The 19492-nt window shown below is 38.3% G+C and overlaps 1 protein-coding gene across 5 annotated transcripts in view; it reads right to left on the bottom strand.

The window, feature by feature from the left end:
• The window catches only part of KIF27 (kinesin family member 27), an 86150-nt gene that overhangs the window by 40174 nt on the left and 26484 nt on the right, over window positions 1–19492 (bottom strand). For all 5 annotated transcript variants that reach the window (XM_072836520.1, XM_072836543.1, XM_072836554.1 and 2 more), the window contains 5 exons: window positions 16297–16503; window positions 6683–6852; window positions 6164–6258; window positions 4732–4887; window positions 1122–1327 (listed from right to left, as the gene is read on the bottom strand). In XM_072836520.1, the coding sequence (XP_072692621.1) occupies window positions 1122–1327; window positions 4732–4887; window positions 6164–6258; window positions 6683–6852; window positions 16297–16503 (834 nt within the window). The remainder of the gene's footprint in view (window positions 1–1121; window positions 1328–4731; window positions 4888–6163; window positions 6259–6682; window positions 6853–16296; window positions 16504–19492) is intronic.

Here is a 19492-nt window from a genome sequence, read left to right as displayed (position 1 = left end):
TCAAAGAATTATTCACCACGATCAACTGGAATTTATTACTAGGCTGCAGGAGTGATTCAATATCTGCAAATCAATCTATGTGATACACTATATTAATAAAAGAAAGAACAAGAATCATTATGATCCTCCTCTGAATAGATGCAGAAAAAGCATTTGACAAAATACAGCATCGATTCTTGATAAAAAAAAAAAAAAACCCTCAAGAAGTAGGGATAGAAGGAACATACCTCAATATCATTAAGGCCATACTCAAATCCCACAGCTAATACTGTCAATAGGGAAAAACTGAGACCTTCTCCCCTGAGGTCAGGAACACAACAGAGATGTCCACTCTTACCACTGTTGTTCAACATTGTTGAGGCTAGAAGTATTAGCCTCAACAATCAGACAACCAAAAGAAATAAAAGGAATCCATATTGGCAAGGAAGAAGTGAAATTTTAACTCCTCGCAGAAGTACTATGAAGGAAAGTAAAATGGGTGATACGTACCACTACCATGTCCTCCTTCAAGAAGTCCATAACAGATTATGGGTGAAAAAAATGGAGACAGCATTCCAACAAATTCATTATAATCAGACTAATAAAGCACTCTGGTCATCTCAAAAGCATCTGAAAATGGCTCCATTATACACAGAATCTATGTCTCATAGAATGACATTTTTAATGATAGCTATTTCTAAGGCCATAGCTAAATCCAGCATTAGGAAATCAAGAATGAGATGTCATAGTTATTAACCTTTCTTAAAGCAACCAGTTGTTTCAGAAAACCCTATGAAATAATTAGCATTTGTTGAGTGTGTCTGCAAGGTGCCATAGACATATCAGAAGACTTATATGTATTATTTAATCATCAAGCTTTTGTCCTTCAGAAAAGAATACAACTTCTGTGGTTATCTTTATTTCTATTTTTATCTTTTTTTGATAAAAAGTTTAAAATAATATAGTTCTCAGATGAAGAATGTAGCACCTGGATTGAAAGGAGGCAAACGTGCCAGCACACCAGGAAAGGAAAGCTGCCATTCAGCTTCTCTTGCTGGTGAAAACCGAATCCTACTTCTTTCCTAACCAGGGACGAAAGTGGTAAAAGCCTTAAGTTTGCTCAATTACATTTTTAAAATTACCTGGACTCTTAGCTTTGCGGCATCCATCTTTTTACGGAACTCCTTCTGCAATTTTACCTTCAAAGCAACGTCAGAAAGATCTTTGTTTTCTAGTTCCTGTAGCTGCTTCTCTGTTTCAGTCAATTCCACCTTCGCCTGTTCTGCTTCGTGTTCAAGTTTTGTTACTTTCAGAGAATACTGTTTGCTTACAGACTTGGCATCGTTACCTTCACCACAGTAATAGTAATAACAATGATAAGTTATGCTTTAAAAAAAAGCACCAACTAAGTAAAACATCAAAAAACCTAAAAATGCTCTATTCTTCAAAATCCAACTGGAAAAAAAAAATCCAACTGGGCAGTGTATCTATTTAAGGTCTAGCAGTATGAACCCAGCTGTCCCCACGCATCCCCATCAAACACAACTTGCCACCTGGCTTCGTAATAATCAGCTGCTTACTGACTGCATCTGGAGCCATTCCATCTTCTCACAGGCTCATCTCTGCGTTTTAGTGTGACATTTCTGATTTTCTAAATTTGGCGTTTAGCTTTGCTGCCATCAACCTCCAGGTAAGAAAAATATTTTAGGTGACTCTGGCGTTTTGCTAACTACACTTTGGCTTCTTGCTACCTATAATCTTGTTTTCTCTACTACGAAAAATTTCCAACATACCAAAGTAGAAAAATGATGAACCCCCATCACTGAGATTTCAGAATTGTCTAGATTTTGCCACAGTTGCTTCATCTATGCCTTTCTTCTGTTTCAATTTGCTGAAGAATTCTAAAACAATCTCAGATATAATGTCATTTCACCTACACATACTTCAATAAGCATCTGTACCAAATATGGATATAACCAAAAATTCTTTCACACCTAACAATACTAATCCCTACCTGACCCTGTCCAGACTTCCCCAATTGTCTTAAAATGTCTTTTTTTTAAGATTTTATTTATTCGTGATAGACATGGAGAGAGAGAGAGAGAGAGAGAGGCAGAGACATAGGCAAGGCAGAGGGAGAAGCAGGCTCCATGCTGGGAGCCCGACATGGGACTCAATCCCGGGACCCCAGGATCACGCCCTGGGCCAAAGGCAGGCGCTAAATGGCAGAGCTACCCAGGGTTCCCCCTAAAATGTCTTGTACAATTGGTTTATGGTAAACATCATCCAAACAAGGCCCACAATACATCTGATAGTTGTCTCTTATGAACCTTTCATTCTAGAACTGGCCCCCTCTTTTTCCATTCAATTGAACTTTATCAAAGATGAATTTTTCAATCATTTTCTTATATTTGGAACATAAAGGAAAACATAATACAGATATTTCTGTATCTTTTTTCATTCTAAGCTCAACTACTAACCCTAAAAACTTGGTTTTGATTTGTTCTGAACAGCCAACTTATCCCTGAACTAGACTAGCAGACTCACAAAGGAAAAGAAAGAATCCAAAGCTCGTGGGATAAATTATCATGAGGGGAAGTTTGTTCTATCATTAAACTGAAAAAACTGTATTTTTTTTAATAAAAAGGAATTACTGAACTAAATGCACTGAGTTGTCTTCTGGTTCTATGACTCTCTGATAACCTACCTTTACCATACCCGTATACCCGTGGCTACTATATTTTAATGAATTTAAGACCCTATATATTGTTCAACACACCAGCATTTTGTGAGTCACAAAGAAAAAAGGTTGAGTGCCAATTATACAAAGATAAAATGCCTGGATGCCACTGCAGGTAAGATGCATCCTGATTTCAGAGATATTAAAATGTGAAAGAATATGATTAGAATTGATGAAACACAGTGCAGTTGTCACTTATTGTTGGCTGAAATAATTGCTATTTAGGGGAAGACTTTGGTGCAGAGGCTTTGAAAAGCAAACACACACTAACCCTTTTGCAAGTCACCATGTCTAAAGAAAGCTCCAAACTGCTCTTTGTTCTAAGGAGTAAGAAGAGGACCTTCTCTGTGTTAAATTCACTTATCCTCTATTTTAAGGCAACCAGGATGAGTGTACTGGGCTACAAAAGTGTGCTTGTTTAGTGAGAGAGCCCATGGTAGCATCACCTAACTAAATCATTTTTTCCAGAAGGGCACATATCCTTAACTTCCACAGGCAGTGCCCTGATGGAGAAGCTATTTTAAACCCCTAGGGGTGGTTCGTGGCTTAGTTGGTTAAGCATCTGCCTTAAGCTCAGGTCATGATCCCAGGATCCTCGGATGAGTTCTGGGATCGAGCCCAGGGTGTCAGACTCCTGCTCAGTGGCAAGCCTGCTTCTCCCTCTATCCCCCCCTACTTCCCTCTTATGTGCTTACACTCTCTTTCTGTCTCAAATGAATAAATAACAATCTTTTAAAAAAATAAAATACGAACACCTGGCTTTGTGGTTGAGCATCTGCCTTTGGCTCAGGGCATGATCCCAGGATCCTCGGATGAGTCCTACATCAGGCTCTCTCCACAGAGAGACTGCTTCTCCCCCTGCCTATATCTCTGCCTCTCTTTATGTGTCTCTCATGAATAAATAAAATCTAAAAATATATGTAAAATAAAATAAATCCCTAAATGTGTTCCTAGACACTCCTACGAAAGACTTACTGGTATTGATCCTGCCTCTGAGGAAGGAGCACGGTCAAGCTCAATTAAACATCTGGGACAACTGGAGCCAGAATGATGCATAACACATTTGTCACTAGGACTGAGGAAGGAAAATGCTTTGGGACAGCAGTTAGGGAGAGAAGTTGAGAAAAGAGGCCAGCCAGCCAAAAAGCAAGCTTGCCAGAAAGAGGAAGGAAGTGAGAAGGCAGGTTGCCCCTTGCTGGCAGAGATGCTGGGAGCCACCATAATTCATGTATTCTGAGTGTGATTTTAGCCTTGGGCTTAAAGAAAAGGAAGACAATATTTCCTTCAGTTCCCTTAAATGTGACCAATGTTTCATTGGAGGTGAGAAAAAGAAATGCTATTGTCTATTATTCCTTGAATTTCATAACAAATTTCAAAGCAGTCAAAGCCCACACCTTCAGTCTATTGGGGGGAAAAACAACGAAAAAGCCTGAAACATGTTTTTCAGGGCAAGCCTAATAATTTATGTAGCTAAGGGTAAGGAGAGGATGTGGCACATACACCCTACTAGGAAGAATTTGAAACTGCAGGAAAGAGCTAAAAGCTTGGCTAAGGGAATAGCTCTCAAGGATAAATTCTTACATCTTTAGAGAAATAAAAATTATCTCTATTTTAAACATAAAGTTTATTAATGTTGAAAACAAACCATCCAAAAGCATCAGGACTAATAATTTAATATTAAAATGAGTTAGAATAACAGCTCAAACATTTTCCCAGATACCTAGTATAATGTTTCTTAAAAAGTGGCAAAAAATTTTAAGCGCCCATGAGTCTCAGCACAACACAGAGTTCACAGTGGTAGAACAATTCATAGATGAAATAGCAAAGTTCTTCTGAAACCTCCATCAATTGGTTGTGAAACACACCTTGTATATCAAATTCCAAGCTACACTGAATAGTCCTCAGTGTCAATTTTACTTTTTGTTTTAACAACTAAAGTAAATGTTACAACATCAGAAGCAATTTTAGAAGCTTCTCTTTCTCATATAAGCTGGTTTACAGGACAGTATTACCTGTTTTTATTAATTCTTTAATTAGATCTTCCTTCATCTTGATGTTAATTGTAAGTTCTCTCATTTTTTGTTTAGCTTCAGTGAGTATGAGTTCTGAATTCCTTAATTTTTGCAAATTCAACTCTTGACTTTGCTGGAGACATTCAATCTTTACATCTTTAAAGAAAATGAAGCACAATTGAGAAATAAAACTACCTGTTCATAAAGTGCTCAGCAGCAGAGGAATTAAATAAGAGAAGCCGACAGAGAAACAGTCTAGAGGTAACAGAGGTCGAGACAAACAGAAAAGGAAAGAAAGGAAAAAAATACATGACAATTGGGATTTTAATTTTCTAGCTCACAGTGAGTTTTGGTCATATCCTGTAGGTTCTAATACATAGTTTTTCATTGCCCTTAGATAATGCGATTTGAGTGTTTCTTTAACCTGAGTTATTTAAGAAAGGTATAAAATCTCCAGGTGGGTAGACAGTTGAAATTTTTTCCCATTAACTTCTACATTTATTGTAATCAGAGAATGTGATCTACACCAGACTACTCAAAGTGTAGTTCAGCACTGTTGGCTATTGGAACATAAGTCAACTATGTCACTGTCTTAATTCAGCTAACTTCTTTTTTTTTTTTCATATCAAGACTTCCTTGGTGAAGAAGCTAGTACACTGATTTACATTCTGGCATAAGTTTCTTACCTGGTTGTAGACCAGTAACAAATAGTTCAAGAATGGCTACTTGAGTAGCACCATTTATACATTTATAGCACTATCTATACTATTTATGCATTTTCAAATGTTTTATTTGTGAAATAGCCAATTTTTTGTTAATATGACACTCAAAGGCTCTCTAAAAGTTAAGATACTCTCTATTTTCATAGTGTAGGACTTATCTATCATGTAATTGGCATTCCCTATGCTCTTTCTTTTTGTGTTTTGACCACTCATAGACCAAGAGAAATGAATTAAAAATCATATTTTTGGCAATACAAACATTTTGATGCTGTTTTTTGATGCATGAAAATTCTCATCAGTTGTATACTAGAACATTACAAGCACTCAGTTGACTAATCTGACTCTAATGTTGCATGCATCACTACATAGGCAGGTGTGCCAGTGAAGCAGTAGACACCTAGTAAATTACTTAAAATGTATGTTAAGGTAGTCAAGAGTACAAAGCAAATATCAACTCAAGTTTGGATACAAAATCCCCATTTTTAGACACTTAGCTTACAACTCTAGCCAGAATTGATTGTTGGGAAAATTGTTTTATTGAGGAGTTGAGAATGAAAACTTAGAGAACATAAAGAAGTCCTACCAACCAGTAAAGCACTCCCACCAAGTTTCCATCTTTGAGAATTCCTAGATGTTTCTTAAATTATTGATAAAGAAAAAGAGAAGTGTCATAAGCAGTAAGTCTAAATTATTTGAGAAAGTCTATGTACCTTCATTCCCTTTTCGTGTTTGATCCTGAACATCATTCAATTCAACAAGAGAACAAACAGAGGCTGGCTTTTGAATCCATGAGTGACTTCTATGTCTAAGGAAAAAAAAAAAAAAACAGATCAAAGGTAACTTGTCTGTTGTTTTCTAATCTAATTTGCCCTCAAATTAGTTTCCCCAAAATAAAAGGATATCTCCTCCAAATAAAAGGATATCTCCCTCAAGTTGAACTCAGTGGAAAATTCATCATGTTTGTTGCCACTGTGGCAGCAAAATCAAGAAATCCAAAAACATTCTCTCCGAAAATTAAAATCTACAACTACAAAAGCCCTAAATACAAAATTATTTTTCAATTTTAAGATTGATGACTTGTGTTAAAACACTGTTTATAACACAATAGTAGTGCATTTAGCAAAAACTACTTACTCTTAAGTGGTAAAGAATATGTTAATGAAAAAAAACCTACATTATATACATTCATTACATCATAAGTTTATTAAATCAGTCTATATTTAACATACCTAATTTCAGAGTTCTCTTGGCCTTCTGATTCTTCATCATCACTGTTATCAGAAAATTGGCAGTGGAGGACTTCATCTTGTTCTTCTATGTGACCCAGCAGCATCTGACTTCGTGTTCGAAATCCAGCAACTACTCGATCCAGAGAGTACACAGAAGGACTTGTGTAGACCTTACAAGTGATTACCCCACCCAAAAAAAAAAGTTATTTTTTTAAATGTTTGTTTTTATCCTATTACTCAAGATGTTTTTAAAGAGGTTATTAGATAGTTAGACCGAAAATAGCCAATCACTGGAAATATGCAAATGCCAAAATAAATTCCAGGATACTCTTGTGCACGTGGACACATACATCTTTTGGAATCTATACAGCTCTTCCTCCTTCTAGAAAGCTATCTTCAATTATATCTTCATGAACCAAAGAGAGGCAGGAATGAAAATATTACAGCTCTTAAACATAGCATAGGCACTCCCAAACAAATGTGAAACCCATATACAGTGGGTTTCACTCTAGGAGGTGACACACCCCAAATGTATTTACTCATACTTTACATATGGTGGTTAGGGATGGCTGACTTAGTGCTCTAAGTGACATAGTTAATATGTATCATGGATAAATAGATTTTCAAGGGGCTACCCTGGGAACTTTCTATACTATAATGTGCTTCTATTGGCAAGGTGCTTTAAGCTCTCAAAAAATGACCTTGGAGGGACACCTGGGTGGTACATTCAGTTAAGCATCCAACTCTTGATTTTGGCTCAGGTCATGATCTGAGGGTCAAAGGACTGAGCCCAGCATCAGGCTTGTGCTCAGTGGGGTGTCTGCTTGACTGCTTGAGACTCTCTCTCTTTCTCCCTCTGGCCCACCCCATGCTCACTCACGTACTCTCTCTAAAATAATAAAATAAATAAATCTTTTAAAAATTTTATCTATTTTTTTAATAAATTTTTAAATGACCTTGGAAAATAACAAAAATTAGAAGCTGCTCGTATACTTTTATTCTAGTTTTTGTTACCAAATATTTCCTTCTTTCTATAACCAAACCTCAGAGTCTTTTCTCAAAAAGGTAAGTAGAATATTAGAGGAGACATTCAATTTATTACTAGAAATCATTATAAGCTATTAAAACTGTAACAGACAGCAGAATATGTATATCATATGGTGTCAAGATTCAAGTGATATACGTCTTGCATATAATCCCTCCCAGAAAAGCCTGCCTCATGCTAAAGATTCCTTGATATCTATTTTTTGTGGCTCCGCTGTTGGCCACCTAGTAAGACCATCTGTCACGTTGGTACCATGATGGGTGCAGAATAAAGTTTTCTAGGTGGACTCCCTACCCTGGGGTATGAGGGAGTAGGGAGGGGAATTATTTACAGAAGAACCAACTCAAGAAGTATTTATCAAACAAGTACAATTACCGCATGTTCACTTTGCCCCAGAACAAACAGGCATCAAGGTTTCTCTTTGTCAAAAGAATGGAAATTATTCCAGGAGCAAATAAAATTTTTTGTTCAGAGTCAAACTTTGTTCTCTAGAATTATAATCTGCTTTTGAAATGTCTTTCTATAAAGAAAATCAAATGATCCAGCTTAAAAATTAACACCAAGTAAATTCCACAACAATTGGGGCACCTGGGTGGCTTAGTGGTTGAGCATCTGCCTTTGGCTCAGGTCGTGATCCCAGGGTCCTGGGATGGAGTCCTGCATTGGGCTCCCAGCAGGGAGCCTACTTCTCTCTCTGCCTATGCCTCTGCCTCTGTGTGTGTGTGTGTGTCTCATGAATAAACAAAATCTTAAAAAAACAATTCCACAGAGCAGCCCGGGTGGCTCAGTGGTTTGGTGCCACCTGCAGCCCAGGGTGTGATCCTGGAGACCTGGGATCGAGTCCCACGTTGGGCTCCCTGCACGGAGCCTGCTTCTCCCTCTGCCTGTGTCTTTGTCTCTCTCTCTCTCTCTCTCTAATAAATAAATAAATAAATAAATCCACAACAATTAATGATATTTAGCAAATTAATTCCTCAACAGTTGTCCTACCCAATACAATGGCTCTTTGCTCCTTGTAGGCTCATAAAGCCGTCTATAACGGGGCCCCTTCCCACCTAAGTACTGGGTATTGCTTCCCTGAAGTTGCTTCTCCATTCCATGGTCCCTGCTTTAGCATTTTCAACCATACCCCGGACAGTACTGATGATCACTATGTAGGTACTCAAATACGCTGGTTAATAATTCAGATAACTGAGGTGTATACAACTACATGCCAATATTTCATTCTAACCATTTGTTCCTAGAATTATATTATCACAAGGCTAGAGAGAACTTTAAAGCTTACTGAGTTCAACTATTCATCCCATATCTGACTCTCATCTATAACATAACCTCTGCTGAAACATCTGCTGCAGGGGCCCTTACAAGCACTGGGGCCTCCCATATCATCTCTCGCAGTTTTCACTGACAAACATTTCTTTATATTCTCTTAGCACTTCTTCTCCCTAGTCCTCCTTCTAGAGACAAAATGTAACAATAATGACAAGGTTTCAAATATCTTAATTTCATTTGTTTATTTGTCTATACAGAGAGAGCATGAGCAGGGAGAGGGAAAAGCAGACTTCCCCCTAAGCAGGGAGCCAGATGTTGGGCTCAATCCCAGGACCTCAGGATCATGACCTGAGCCCGAGGCAGACGCTTAACTGACTGAGCCACGCAGGTGCCCCAAGCCTTCAAATATTTGAAAACAGACATCATGTCCCCTCTGAATCTCAATAAGTCTAGAGTTACTTCAGATGGTCACCAAGGACCTTTAGCAACTTGGTTGTTCTCTGAAAACACTTTAATTTGACTTAAAGTGCTGTACTCAGACCTGAACTTGATGTTTCAAATCATCATACAGTAAGATAATCTCTTCTCACTAGTGATGCATTTGATTTGGATTTGCCAGATATGTGGCAACTTTGCTTAGCTCATTCACCATAGACTGGTTTTCATAGATCAACTCTGTACCCAAGTTGCCATCAACAGTTCCACCAAGGTCCGTGAGATATCATTTGTCATTCTGCTACTGTGAGATTGGTGTGTTCTGCTGGAATGAGGCGCTCACATAGCAAAGGAACCTGGTTCAACCCAGGCAGACACATCTCTGTGCTGTGTTCACTCTTCATCTTGAACAATGATGTATGCAAAGAATTAAAAAACAAAGCCAAACAAAAACTAATTATTTTGTGAGGGGAAAAAAAGGGGGCCTTTGTGTGAGATAAAAATCTTAATGAAAACTGAAGAAGCTGTTAACATGTAGTGTGGGGGTTACTCACAGGAACTCTGTGACTCCACAAAAATGTAATTCATTCAGGAAAAAGTGAGATTTTACAAATATTTCCACTTTTGTGAATCTGGAGATTCCAGAAGATTTTTAAAATATATCCTTTAAGAATATTTTGGTTGGGGGGTGCCTGGGTGGCTCAGTGGTTGAGTGTCTGCCTTTGGCTCAAAGTGTGATCCCAGGGTCCTGGGATTGAGTCCCACATCAGGCTCCCCACAGGGAGCCTGCTTCTCCCTCTGCCTATATCTCTCTCTGTCTCTCATCATAAATGAATAATTTTTTTTAAATAAAAGAATATATTTTGGGACACCTGGGTGGCTTAGAGGTTGTGCATCACCTTTGGCCCAGGGCGTGATCCTGGGATCCAGGATCAAGTCCTATATCAGGCTCCTTGCAGGGAGTCTGCATCTCCCTCTGCCTGTGTCTCTGCCTCTCTCTTCTCTCTGTCTCTCTCTCTGAGAATACATGTCTGTATTCTCATGAATAAATAAATTTCATGAGAGACAGAGAGAGAGACAGAGAGAAGAGAGAGGCAGAGACACAGGCAGAGGGAGAAGCAGGCTCCATGCAGGGAATCCAATGTGGGACTCGATCCCAGGACTCCAGGATCATGCCCTGGGCCCAAGGCAGGTGCTAAACCACTGAGCCACCTAGAGATCCCCTCAAAAAAGAATATTTTGGTTAAGTTCTCTTAGCACACAATGGTGTGAAGTACTGAAAGCGGTATTAGTTACCTATTGCATTTACAACCACTTTATATCATACTTCATCAAATCTAAAATGCCATCAACTTAAGACACACCATTATCTTTATTCCATCAAGAAAGAAAAAGCTGTCAAGCCATGGCATGCCATCAATTATAAAACATACCTTGCTGTCAAAGATGATAAAATGTGAAAAAAAAATGTGAGTCTTACAATCAGTGAAACACGGCAGATTTTCATCAGCATTTGTGATATTATATTATACCTAAGCATTTCCTGAGACCACATCTGTAATTTTTTCTTTCAGAAGTGCCCTTGGAATGTAGAATACTGGCTTTCAAGTATATCATATTTACCATGTTAAAGTAGAAACCTGTTATACTTTTTTTTTAAGTTTAAATCAAGATTTGATTTTACATTTCATCAGATAAGATTTTGGTCTACTGAGACAGAGGAGTTTTTTTCTTTTTTCCTATTAATTTGATAACTTGAAAACTTTTTCTTTTATTTACCTATATACTATTTAGTTATGAGAGGCAATTTCTTTAGGAATTCTGTATAAGTAGGTATGTTCTATAATTTCATCTTGGTATTTAACTCTTCAGATTAAGAGATAGTTGAAAACAAATGTGCAACAATAGGAAAAAGTACACAATTGTTTTCCCCTGGTATGCCTGTGTGGCTCAGTGGTTGAGCATGCCTTTGGCTCAGGTCGTGATCCCATGGTCCTGGGATAGTCCCACATCGGGCTCCCCATGGAGAGCCTGCTTCTCTCTCTGCTTATGTCTCTGCCTCTCTCAATGTGTCTCTCATGAATAAATAAAATCTTTAAAAACATTTATATGCCCCTAGGATAAATATTATTCAGCCATTAAAGATCATGATGTTATAAAAAATATTTAATGACTGTCAAATGTTTGTGATAAATTGAAGAGTCATTAATGAAAGTATACGCATAAATATAACAAACAATACTTTTAAAATTAAATAAGAGCTTTTTGCTCTTTCCCTCCAATGTGTATAAACAAGCATGTAAGAAATATTTCCTTGGGACATTTTGGTGGCTCAACAGTTAGCACCTGCCTTCGGCCCAGGGTGTGATCCTGGAGACCTGGGATTGAGTCCCACATCAGGCTCCCTTCGGGGAGTCTGCTTCTCCCTCTGCCTATGTCTCTGCCTCTCTCTGTGTGTCTCTCATGAATAAATAAACAAAATCTTAAAAAAAAAAAAAAGAAATGAGGGCTATCTGCACTTCAAGAAAATATGTGAGCTAATGAACTCTAAATTATCAGGGCTAGAAAATATTAGGTAGACTTCTGCCAAGGAGGCAAAAATCCAGGGAGAAAATGAAATAGCATTTGAGATGTCCTCTTTGATGTAATTCAGTTAGTTTTGGCATTCAATACAAAAACCCTCCCCTCACTCTCAGAACAATGGAACAGTAAGCAGGACTTGAACAAGGCTTGCTGCACAACATGTCTTCCCACACAAGCCTGCCTCCTCACATATGCTGCAGTGACCAGTCCAAACAAGAGAGGTGGCCTGGATTCCTGGACACATGGTAGGGACAAGAGAATCCTCAAAACTGCTGATCTTACGACTTTTCCATCTTATTTATTTTCCCCCTCCTTTTAGTGGCCAGCAGGGCAAAAGGAAGATTTTAAAAACAAAACTAAACTAAGAATTTGCAAATTTGAAACAATAACCACGGAAATCGGAAATCGTTATTCTAGTCATGTCTGTTTTGGGTCTAATCAAACAGCTGGCGGTAAGAACCCTGAGGGCCTAATCTTTTTCAAGAGCCTACAGAACTCTATGTCCTCAAAGAGTGTACATCTATGTATCAATATCCAGTAAAAAAGAGAACTAGAAACTGAGAAAGTATAAATATGTACAACTTTTGTAATCAGGGAGGAAAAACCCAAATGTTATTTTTAAAAAATAAAAGAAACAAAATGCTTTCATGTTACTAGCCAATAGCAAATAAATAAATATAGAAGATATATAAAGTTGAATTAAGAGCTATCAAATTTAAAAAAAAAAAGAGCTATCAAATTTGAGGGGCATCTGGGTGGCTCAGTTGGTTAAGATTAAGAGCCTGCCTTCTCATTCAAATTGGCAAAGAAGTCAAACTTTCCCTCTTCGCCGATGACATGATACTCTACATAGAAAACCCAAAAGACTCCACCCCAAGATTGCTAGAACTCATACAGCAATTTGGTAGCGTGGCAGGATACAAAATCAATGCCCAGAAGTCAGTGGCATTTCTATACACTAACAATGAGACTGAAGAAAGAGAAATTAAGGAGTCAATCCCATTTACAATTGCACCCAAAAGCATAAGATACCTAGGAATAAACCTAACTAAAGAGGTAAAGGATTTATACCCTCAAAACTATAGAACACTTCTGAAAGAAATTGAGGAAGACACAAAGAGATGGAAAAATATTCCATGCTCATGGATTGGCAGAATTAATATTGTGAAAATGTCAATGTTACCCAGGGCAATTTACACGTTTAATGCAATCCCTATCAAAATACCATGGACTTTCTTCAGAGAGTTAGAACAAATTATTTTAAGATTTGTGTGGAACCAGAAAAGACCCCAAATAGCCAGGGGAGTTTTAAAAAAGAAAACCATAGCTGGGGGCATCACAATGCCAGATTTCAGGTTGTACTACAAAGCTGTGGTCATCAAGACAGTGTGGTACTGGCACAAAAACAGACACATAGATCAATGGAACAGAATAGAGAATCCAGAAGTGGGTCCTCAACTTTATGGTCAACTAATATTCAATAAAGGAGGAAAGACTATCCACTGGAAGAAAGACAGTCTCTTCAATAAATGGTGCTGAGAAAACTGGACATCCACATGCAGAAGAAGGAAACTAGACCACTCTCTTTCACCATACACAAAGATAAACTCAAAATGGATGAAAGATCTAAATGTGAGACAAGATTCCATCAAAATCCTAGAGGAGAACACAGGCAACACCCTTTTTGAACTCGGCCATAGTAATTTCTTGCAAGATACATCCACGAAGGCAAAGGAAACAAAAGCAAAAATGAACTATTGGGACTTCATCAAGATAAGAAGCTTTTGCACAGCAAAGGATACAGTCAACAAAACTCAAAGACAACCTACAGAATGGGAGAAGATATTTGCAAATGACGTATCAGATAAAGGGCTAGTTTCCAAGATCTATAAAGAACTTATTAAACTCAACACCGAAGAAACAAACAATCCAATCATGAAATGGGCAAAAGACATGAACAGAAATCTCACAGAGGAAGACATAGACATGGCCAACACGCACATGAGAAAATGCTCTGCATCACTTGCCATCAGGGAAATACAAATCAAAACCACAATGAGATACCACCTCACACCAGTAAGAATGGGGAAAATTAACAAGGCAGGAAACCACAAATGTTGGAGAGGATGCGGAGAAAACTCTCTAACACTGTTGGTGGGAATGGTGAAGCCACTCTGGAAAACTCTGTGGAGGTTCCTCAAAGAGTTAAAAATAGACCTGCCCTACGACCCAGCAATTGCACTGCTGGGGATTTACCCCAAAGATGCAGATGCAATGAAATGCTGGGACACCTGCACCCCGATGTTTATAGCAGCAATGTCCACAGTAGCCAAACTGTGGAAGGTGCCTCGGTGTCCATCAAAAGATGAATGGATAAAGATGTGGTTTATGTATACAACAGAATATTACTCAGCCATTAGAAATGACAAATACCCACCATTTGCTTCAACGTGGATGGAGCTGTAGGGTATTATGCTGAGTGAAGTAAGTCAATCAGAGAAGGACAAACATTATATGGTCTCATTCATTTGGGGAGTATAAATAATAGTGAAAGGGAATAGAAGGGAAGGGAGAAGAAACGGGTAGGAAATATCAGAAAGGGAGACAGAACATTAAGACTCCTAACTCTGGGAAATGAACTAGGGGTGGTGGAAGGGGAGGAGGGCGGGGGGTGGGGGTGATTGGGTGATGGGCACTGAGGGGGGCACTTGATGGGATGAGCACTGGGTGTTATTCTGTATGTTGGCAAATTGAACACCAATAAAAAATAAATTTATTATTAAAAAATAATAAGAGCCTGCCTTCGGCTCAGGACATGATCTCAGGGTACTGAGATCAAGATCAAGCCCCACACTGAGTCTCAGGTTGGGCTCCCTGCTCAGCAGGGAGTCTGTTTCTCCCTCTCCCTGCCACTCCCCCTGCTTGCGCTTTCTCTCTCTCCCTCTGTCAAATAAATAAATAAAATCTTAAAAAAAGTTATCAAATTTGAATCCTGCAAAGAATTTGCCCTTGTCCCATATGTTCCATGAAAATTTACTGTATATTCAACCATAAAGAACATGTTAATAACTCTACAAAGTAAAGCTGATATTAATAATAACAGCGATTTTAATAACAGTGATTTAAATGTTGAACCCAATCTCTCAGAATTGAAAAACACACAGGTAAGGAGAGCATCTGTCTTACTCTGAGGCACCAAGCCTGGGACACCGTAGAGGTGCCCCATGGGCGTATCCTAAAGACACAATGTGTCAGGCAGTTTCAGATTCACTATCTCATGTAAATCCTCCACATCCCCCATGACGTTTCCCCCAGTCTGACTGATAAAAGAACCTGGGGCCCACAAAGGTTTCGGCATACATACAAGCTTATGCACAGTGGTGGAGTTCACATCCAAGCCTGCCTGACTCCACAGCCTATGACACCTCTCATATTTCTTATCCCTTTAACTGTAACCATCATCAAGACCTCAAACAAATCTTTTCCCTTCATAAAATAAATAGAAACCAAAATTCATGAATCTGCTTAGTCTTTTCCATCAGAAATTTCTATTCCAGTAGAGATTCCTTGTTTTTCAAGAGAAATCTGTGTGCATATATATCATCCACAAACATATTTATAAATAAAAATTAAAATGAAATTTCATACTGATCTTCATAGTCTTGATTATGTCAGCTTGGCAAGGCCAAATAATAGATAAATATCATTTTGAAAATAATAAAGCAGGCCAAATAAATCAAAGTATATACCCTCCAATTTCCTCTCAACCTGGCGTGGTTAAAGAAAGAAAAAACTTCATGAAGGTATCAGACTAGCAGTGCCTGAGTGGCTCAGTTAGTTAGGCATCTGCTGGTGGCTCAGGTCATGATCTCAAGATCCTGGGATCAAGCCCTGCATCGGGGTCCCTGCTAGATGGGCAGCCTGCTTCTCCCTCTCCAGCACTTGTGCTCTCCTGCTCTCTCCCTCTCTCTCTAATAAATAACTCTTAAAAAAAAAAAAAAAGGTATCAGACTCAAGCATGTCTGAAAATATGATGACAAAGGATAGCTTTTTCTCCTTGGTGAATACAAGACATCATCTTTATTCCTTCCAAATACAACTATATATTCTCCTATGTATTATTATTTAAAAGAAGCATGATTAAAAAAGAATACACATAAAACTTCATGAGATCAAGCAGAAAAAAAAAACCTGCTGAAACCATACAAATACACTGTGATACTATACATAATATTTTTTAAATCTCAACATCAGAAAGAGATTGATGTTTAGACATTACCTTCCTGGAATCTGATCTGGCAGGGTTATAAATATAATGCCCCAAATGAGTATCAAACGGTACAGTATATGGCCTCTTCGCATCTGTCCTGGCATCTGGCCCATCTCCACAGGTTTCCGTAGCTGAAGAGGTCATTGACAGGTTAAGTTTTGTTAGTTCTTCGCTCAGTTGATCCACAAGAAGTTGTTGTTCTATTATTTTTTCATTCTTTGTAGAAGAGAGATAAACATATTTAAAATAGAGAACCTCAGTCTGTGCGTAATGGTTAAAAATAAATTGTACATTGCCCCAAATCACAACTATCTTAACACTACCATAAAACGTCATTTCTCCATAGAGTACTCTTTTGATGTTCACCAGCATCTAGGATTGTTTGGAATGGTAAAACCTCTGGAAGAGTAAGCAATGACAAACAGAGCCTAAAGAGTTAATACTCAAAGAAAATGCCCTGTACAACGTGATTGGTTGGTCTGCCAATGAGAAGCACTTTGTTTAGTTGGCCTTTCAGAGGGAAATCCAAACAGTAACAAGAGAGAAGAAAGTTGAAAAGTGGGGAAAGAATTACAAATGGCAGAGGTGGCAGCAAAGGAAACTAACTGGTCATAGTATAGTGAAGTGAAAGCCTTTACTCAGTGCAAAAGAAAGCCTAAGCATAGAGAGATAACAGACCGGTAACTGATAGCCAGCCCTGGGAAAAAAAAGAACTTGGAAATAAAAGGCTGAACAGGGACGCCTGGGTGGCTCAGCGGTTTGGCGCCTGCCTTAGGCCCAGGGCGTGATCCTGGAGTCCTGAGATCACAGTCCCACGTCGGGGCTCCCTGCATGGAGCCTGCTTCTCCCTCTGCCTCTCTCTCTGCCTGTGACTCTGCCTCTCTGTATCTCTCATGAATAAATAAAATCTTTTTAAAAATAAATAAATAAACAAATAAATAAATAAATGGCTGAACATACTGTGTATCAGGAGTGGGGGTAGTGGGGAGGCTTAGCTTTCTATGTATCCTCTAAAGAAACCTTTTGAAGTATATCCAGTCCAGAAAGCTCTAACATCAATCTCTGTTTTAGTAGCACAGAATTATGTAAACAAGAAGTTGTCATTCATCTTAATACTTCCATATACTACAATGTTTAAATAGGAAAAAAAAAAACTAAAGTTTTACAGTGCTAATGCTAAGCTATAAAAAGGCACCCTTCTTAAAAATTCATATATTCAGGGGTACCTGGATGGATTAGTGGTTGAGCATCTGCCTTTGGCTCACTTCATGATCCTGGGGTCCTGGGATCAAGTCCCACATTGGGCTCCCCACAGGGAACCTGCTTCTCCCTCTGCCTACGTCTCTCATGAATAAATACATAAAATCTTTTAAAAATTCATGTATTCAGATAATTAAAATACATGTCAATGACATATATTGGAGTCTTTATCTGGGAAAGGGTAAAAATACCAATAATATTGGACTTTATTAAATAAAGAGTGCGTAGTATACTCTCCAGGATAACCACCAAAACCAAAAAGAGTAAATGTATAATACTTAAGCTAATGAAGTAAAAATAGAAAAATTAAAAATACACAATCCAAAAGAAGATAAGAAAGGAGGGAAAAAAGAACACAGAGCAGGCAGGATAAATAAAAGGACAATGGTGGGATTATAACCAAAAGAGAAGAATAATTATGTTAAATTCATAAATGAACTAAGTAATCCAATTAAAAGATTACAATCCATCCGAGAGGATTATAAAGTCATCTAACTTGCTGCTTACTAAGAAATACAACTAAAATAGACTCACAAAGATTGAATATAAGATGGAGAAAGAGACATCATGTAATACTAATCAAAAGAAAGCTGGTAGAGCTATGTGAATACTCAAGTAGATTTTAAGGTAAAAATCATTATAAGAAGTAAAAAATATTAAAAAGGTGAATTTACCAAGATGATGTAACAATCATGCATTTTTATGTACTTAATAACACAGTTTCAACATGTATAATGCAAAAACTGTCAGTACTTCATGGAGAAATAGCACAAACCCAAAATCATAATAGGAGATTATAATATACCTCTAAATTGCTGATGTAACAACCCCAAAATAAGTAAAAATAGAGATGTGATGGGGCGCTTGAGTGGCTCTGTTGATAAAGCATCTGACTCTTGATTCCGGCTCAGGTCATGATCTCAGGGTTGTGAGATTGAGCCCCGAGTCAGGCTCTGTGCTGAGTGTGGAGCCTGCTTAAGATGCTCTCTCTCCCGGGATCCCTGGGTGGCGCAGCGGTTTGGCGCCTGCCTTTGGCCCAGGGCGCGATCCTGGAGACCAGGGATCGAATCCCACGTCGGGCTCCCGGTGCATGGAGCCTGCTTCTCCCTCTGCCTGTGTCTCTGCCCCCCTCTCTCTCTCTCTCTCTCTCTCTCTCTGTGTGACTATCATAAATATATTTAAAAAAAAAAAAAGATGCTCTCTCTCCCAGGCAGCCCAGGTGGCTCAGCGGTTTAGCGCCGCCTTCGGCCCAGGGCCTGATCCTGGAGCCCCGGGATCGAGTCCCGAGTCGGGCTCCCTGCATGGAGCCTGCTTCTCCCTCTGCTGCTCTCACTCTCTCTGTGTGTCTCTCATTAATAAATAAATAAAATATTAATCTTTTTTTCTCTCTCTTCCTCTCTCCATTGGCCCCTCCCCTCGTGCATGCACACATCACACTCTATCTCAAATAAATAAAATCTTAAACAAAACGTCCATCACCAAGAAAAAGCCCATCAAAAGAATAGAAAAATCAACTGCTATATAGTCATATAATGAAATCCTATATTCATACAATGAAATCCTATATAGCTATAAGCCTAAATAAGCTAGTCACGTTGTGGATGAATCAGAACAAAAAAACACTCAATAAAAGCAACTATACACCAGAGAATATATATACTGAATAATGAAATATATAAAAATTCCAAAATGTAAATTGTAGTGTTCAGGGATACATAGTAAAACCATAAAGCAAAACAGGGAAAGCATTACTATGAAGTAAGGAAAGTGATTCTCTCTGAGCAGGACCAACTCAGGACTTCTGAGGAGCTGACAGTTTACTATTTCTTCTGTTTTTTCTTTTTTTTAAGATTTATCTTTCATTTATTTAAATTCCATTAGTTAACATACAGTATAATATTAGTTTCAGGTGTACAATACAGTGATTCAACACTTACAACACCTG

Source organism: Canis lupus, chromosome 1 (assembly GCF_048164855.1).
Source record: "Canis lupus baileyi chromosome 1, mCanLup2.hap1, whole genome shotgun sequence".
Lineage (NCBI taxonomy): Eukaryota > Metazoa > Chordata > Mammalia > Carnivora > Canidae > Canis > Canis lupus.
The sequence above is the reverse complement of the archived record's forward strand: the minus strand, read 5'-3'. Positions and strand labels throughout refer to the sequence as shown.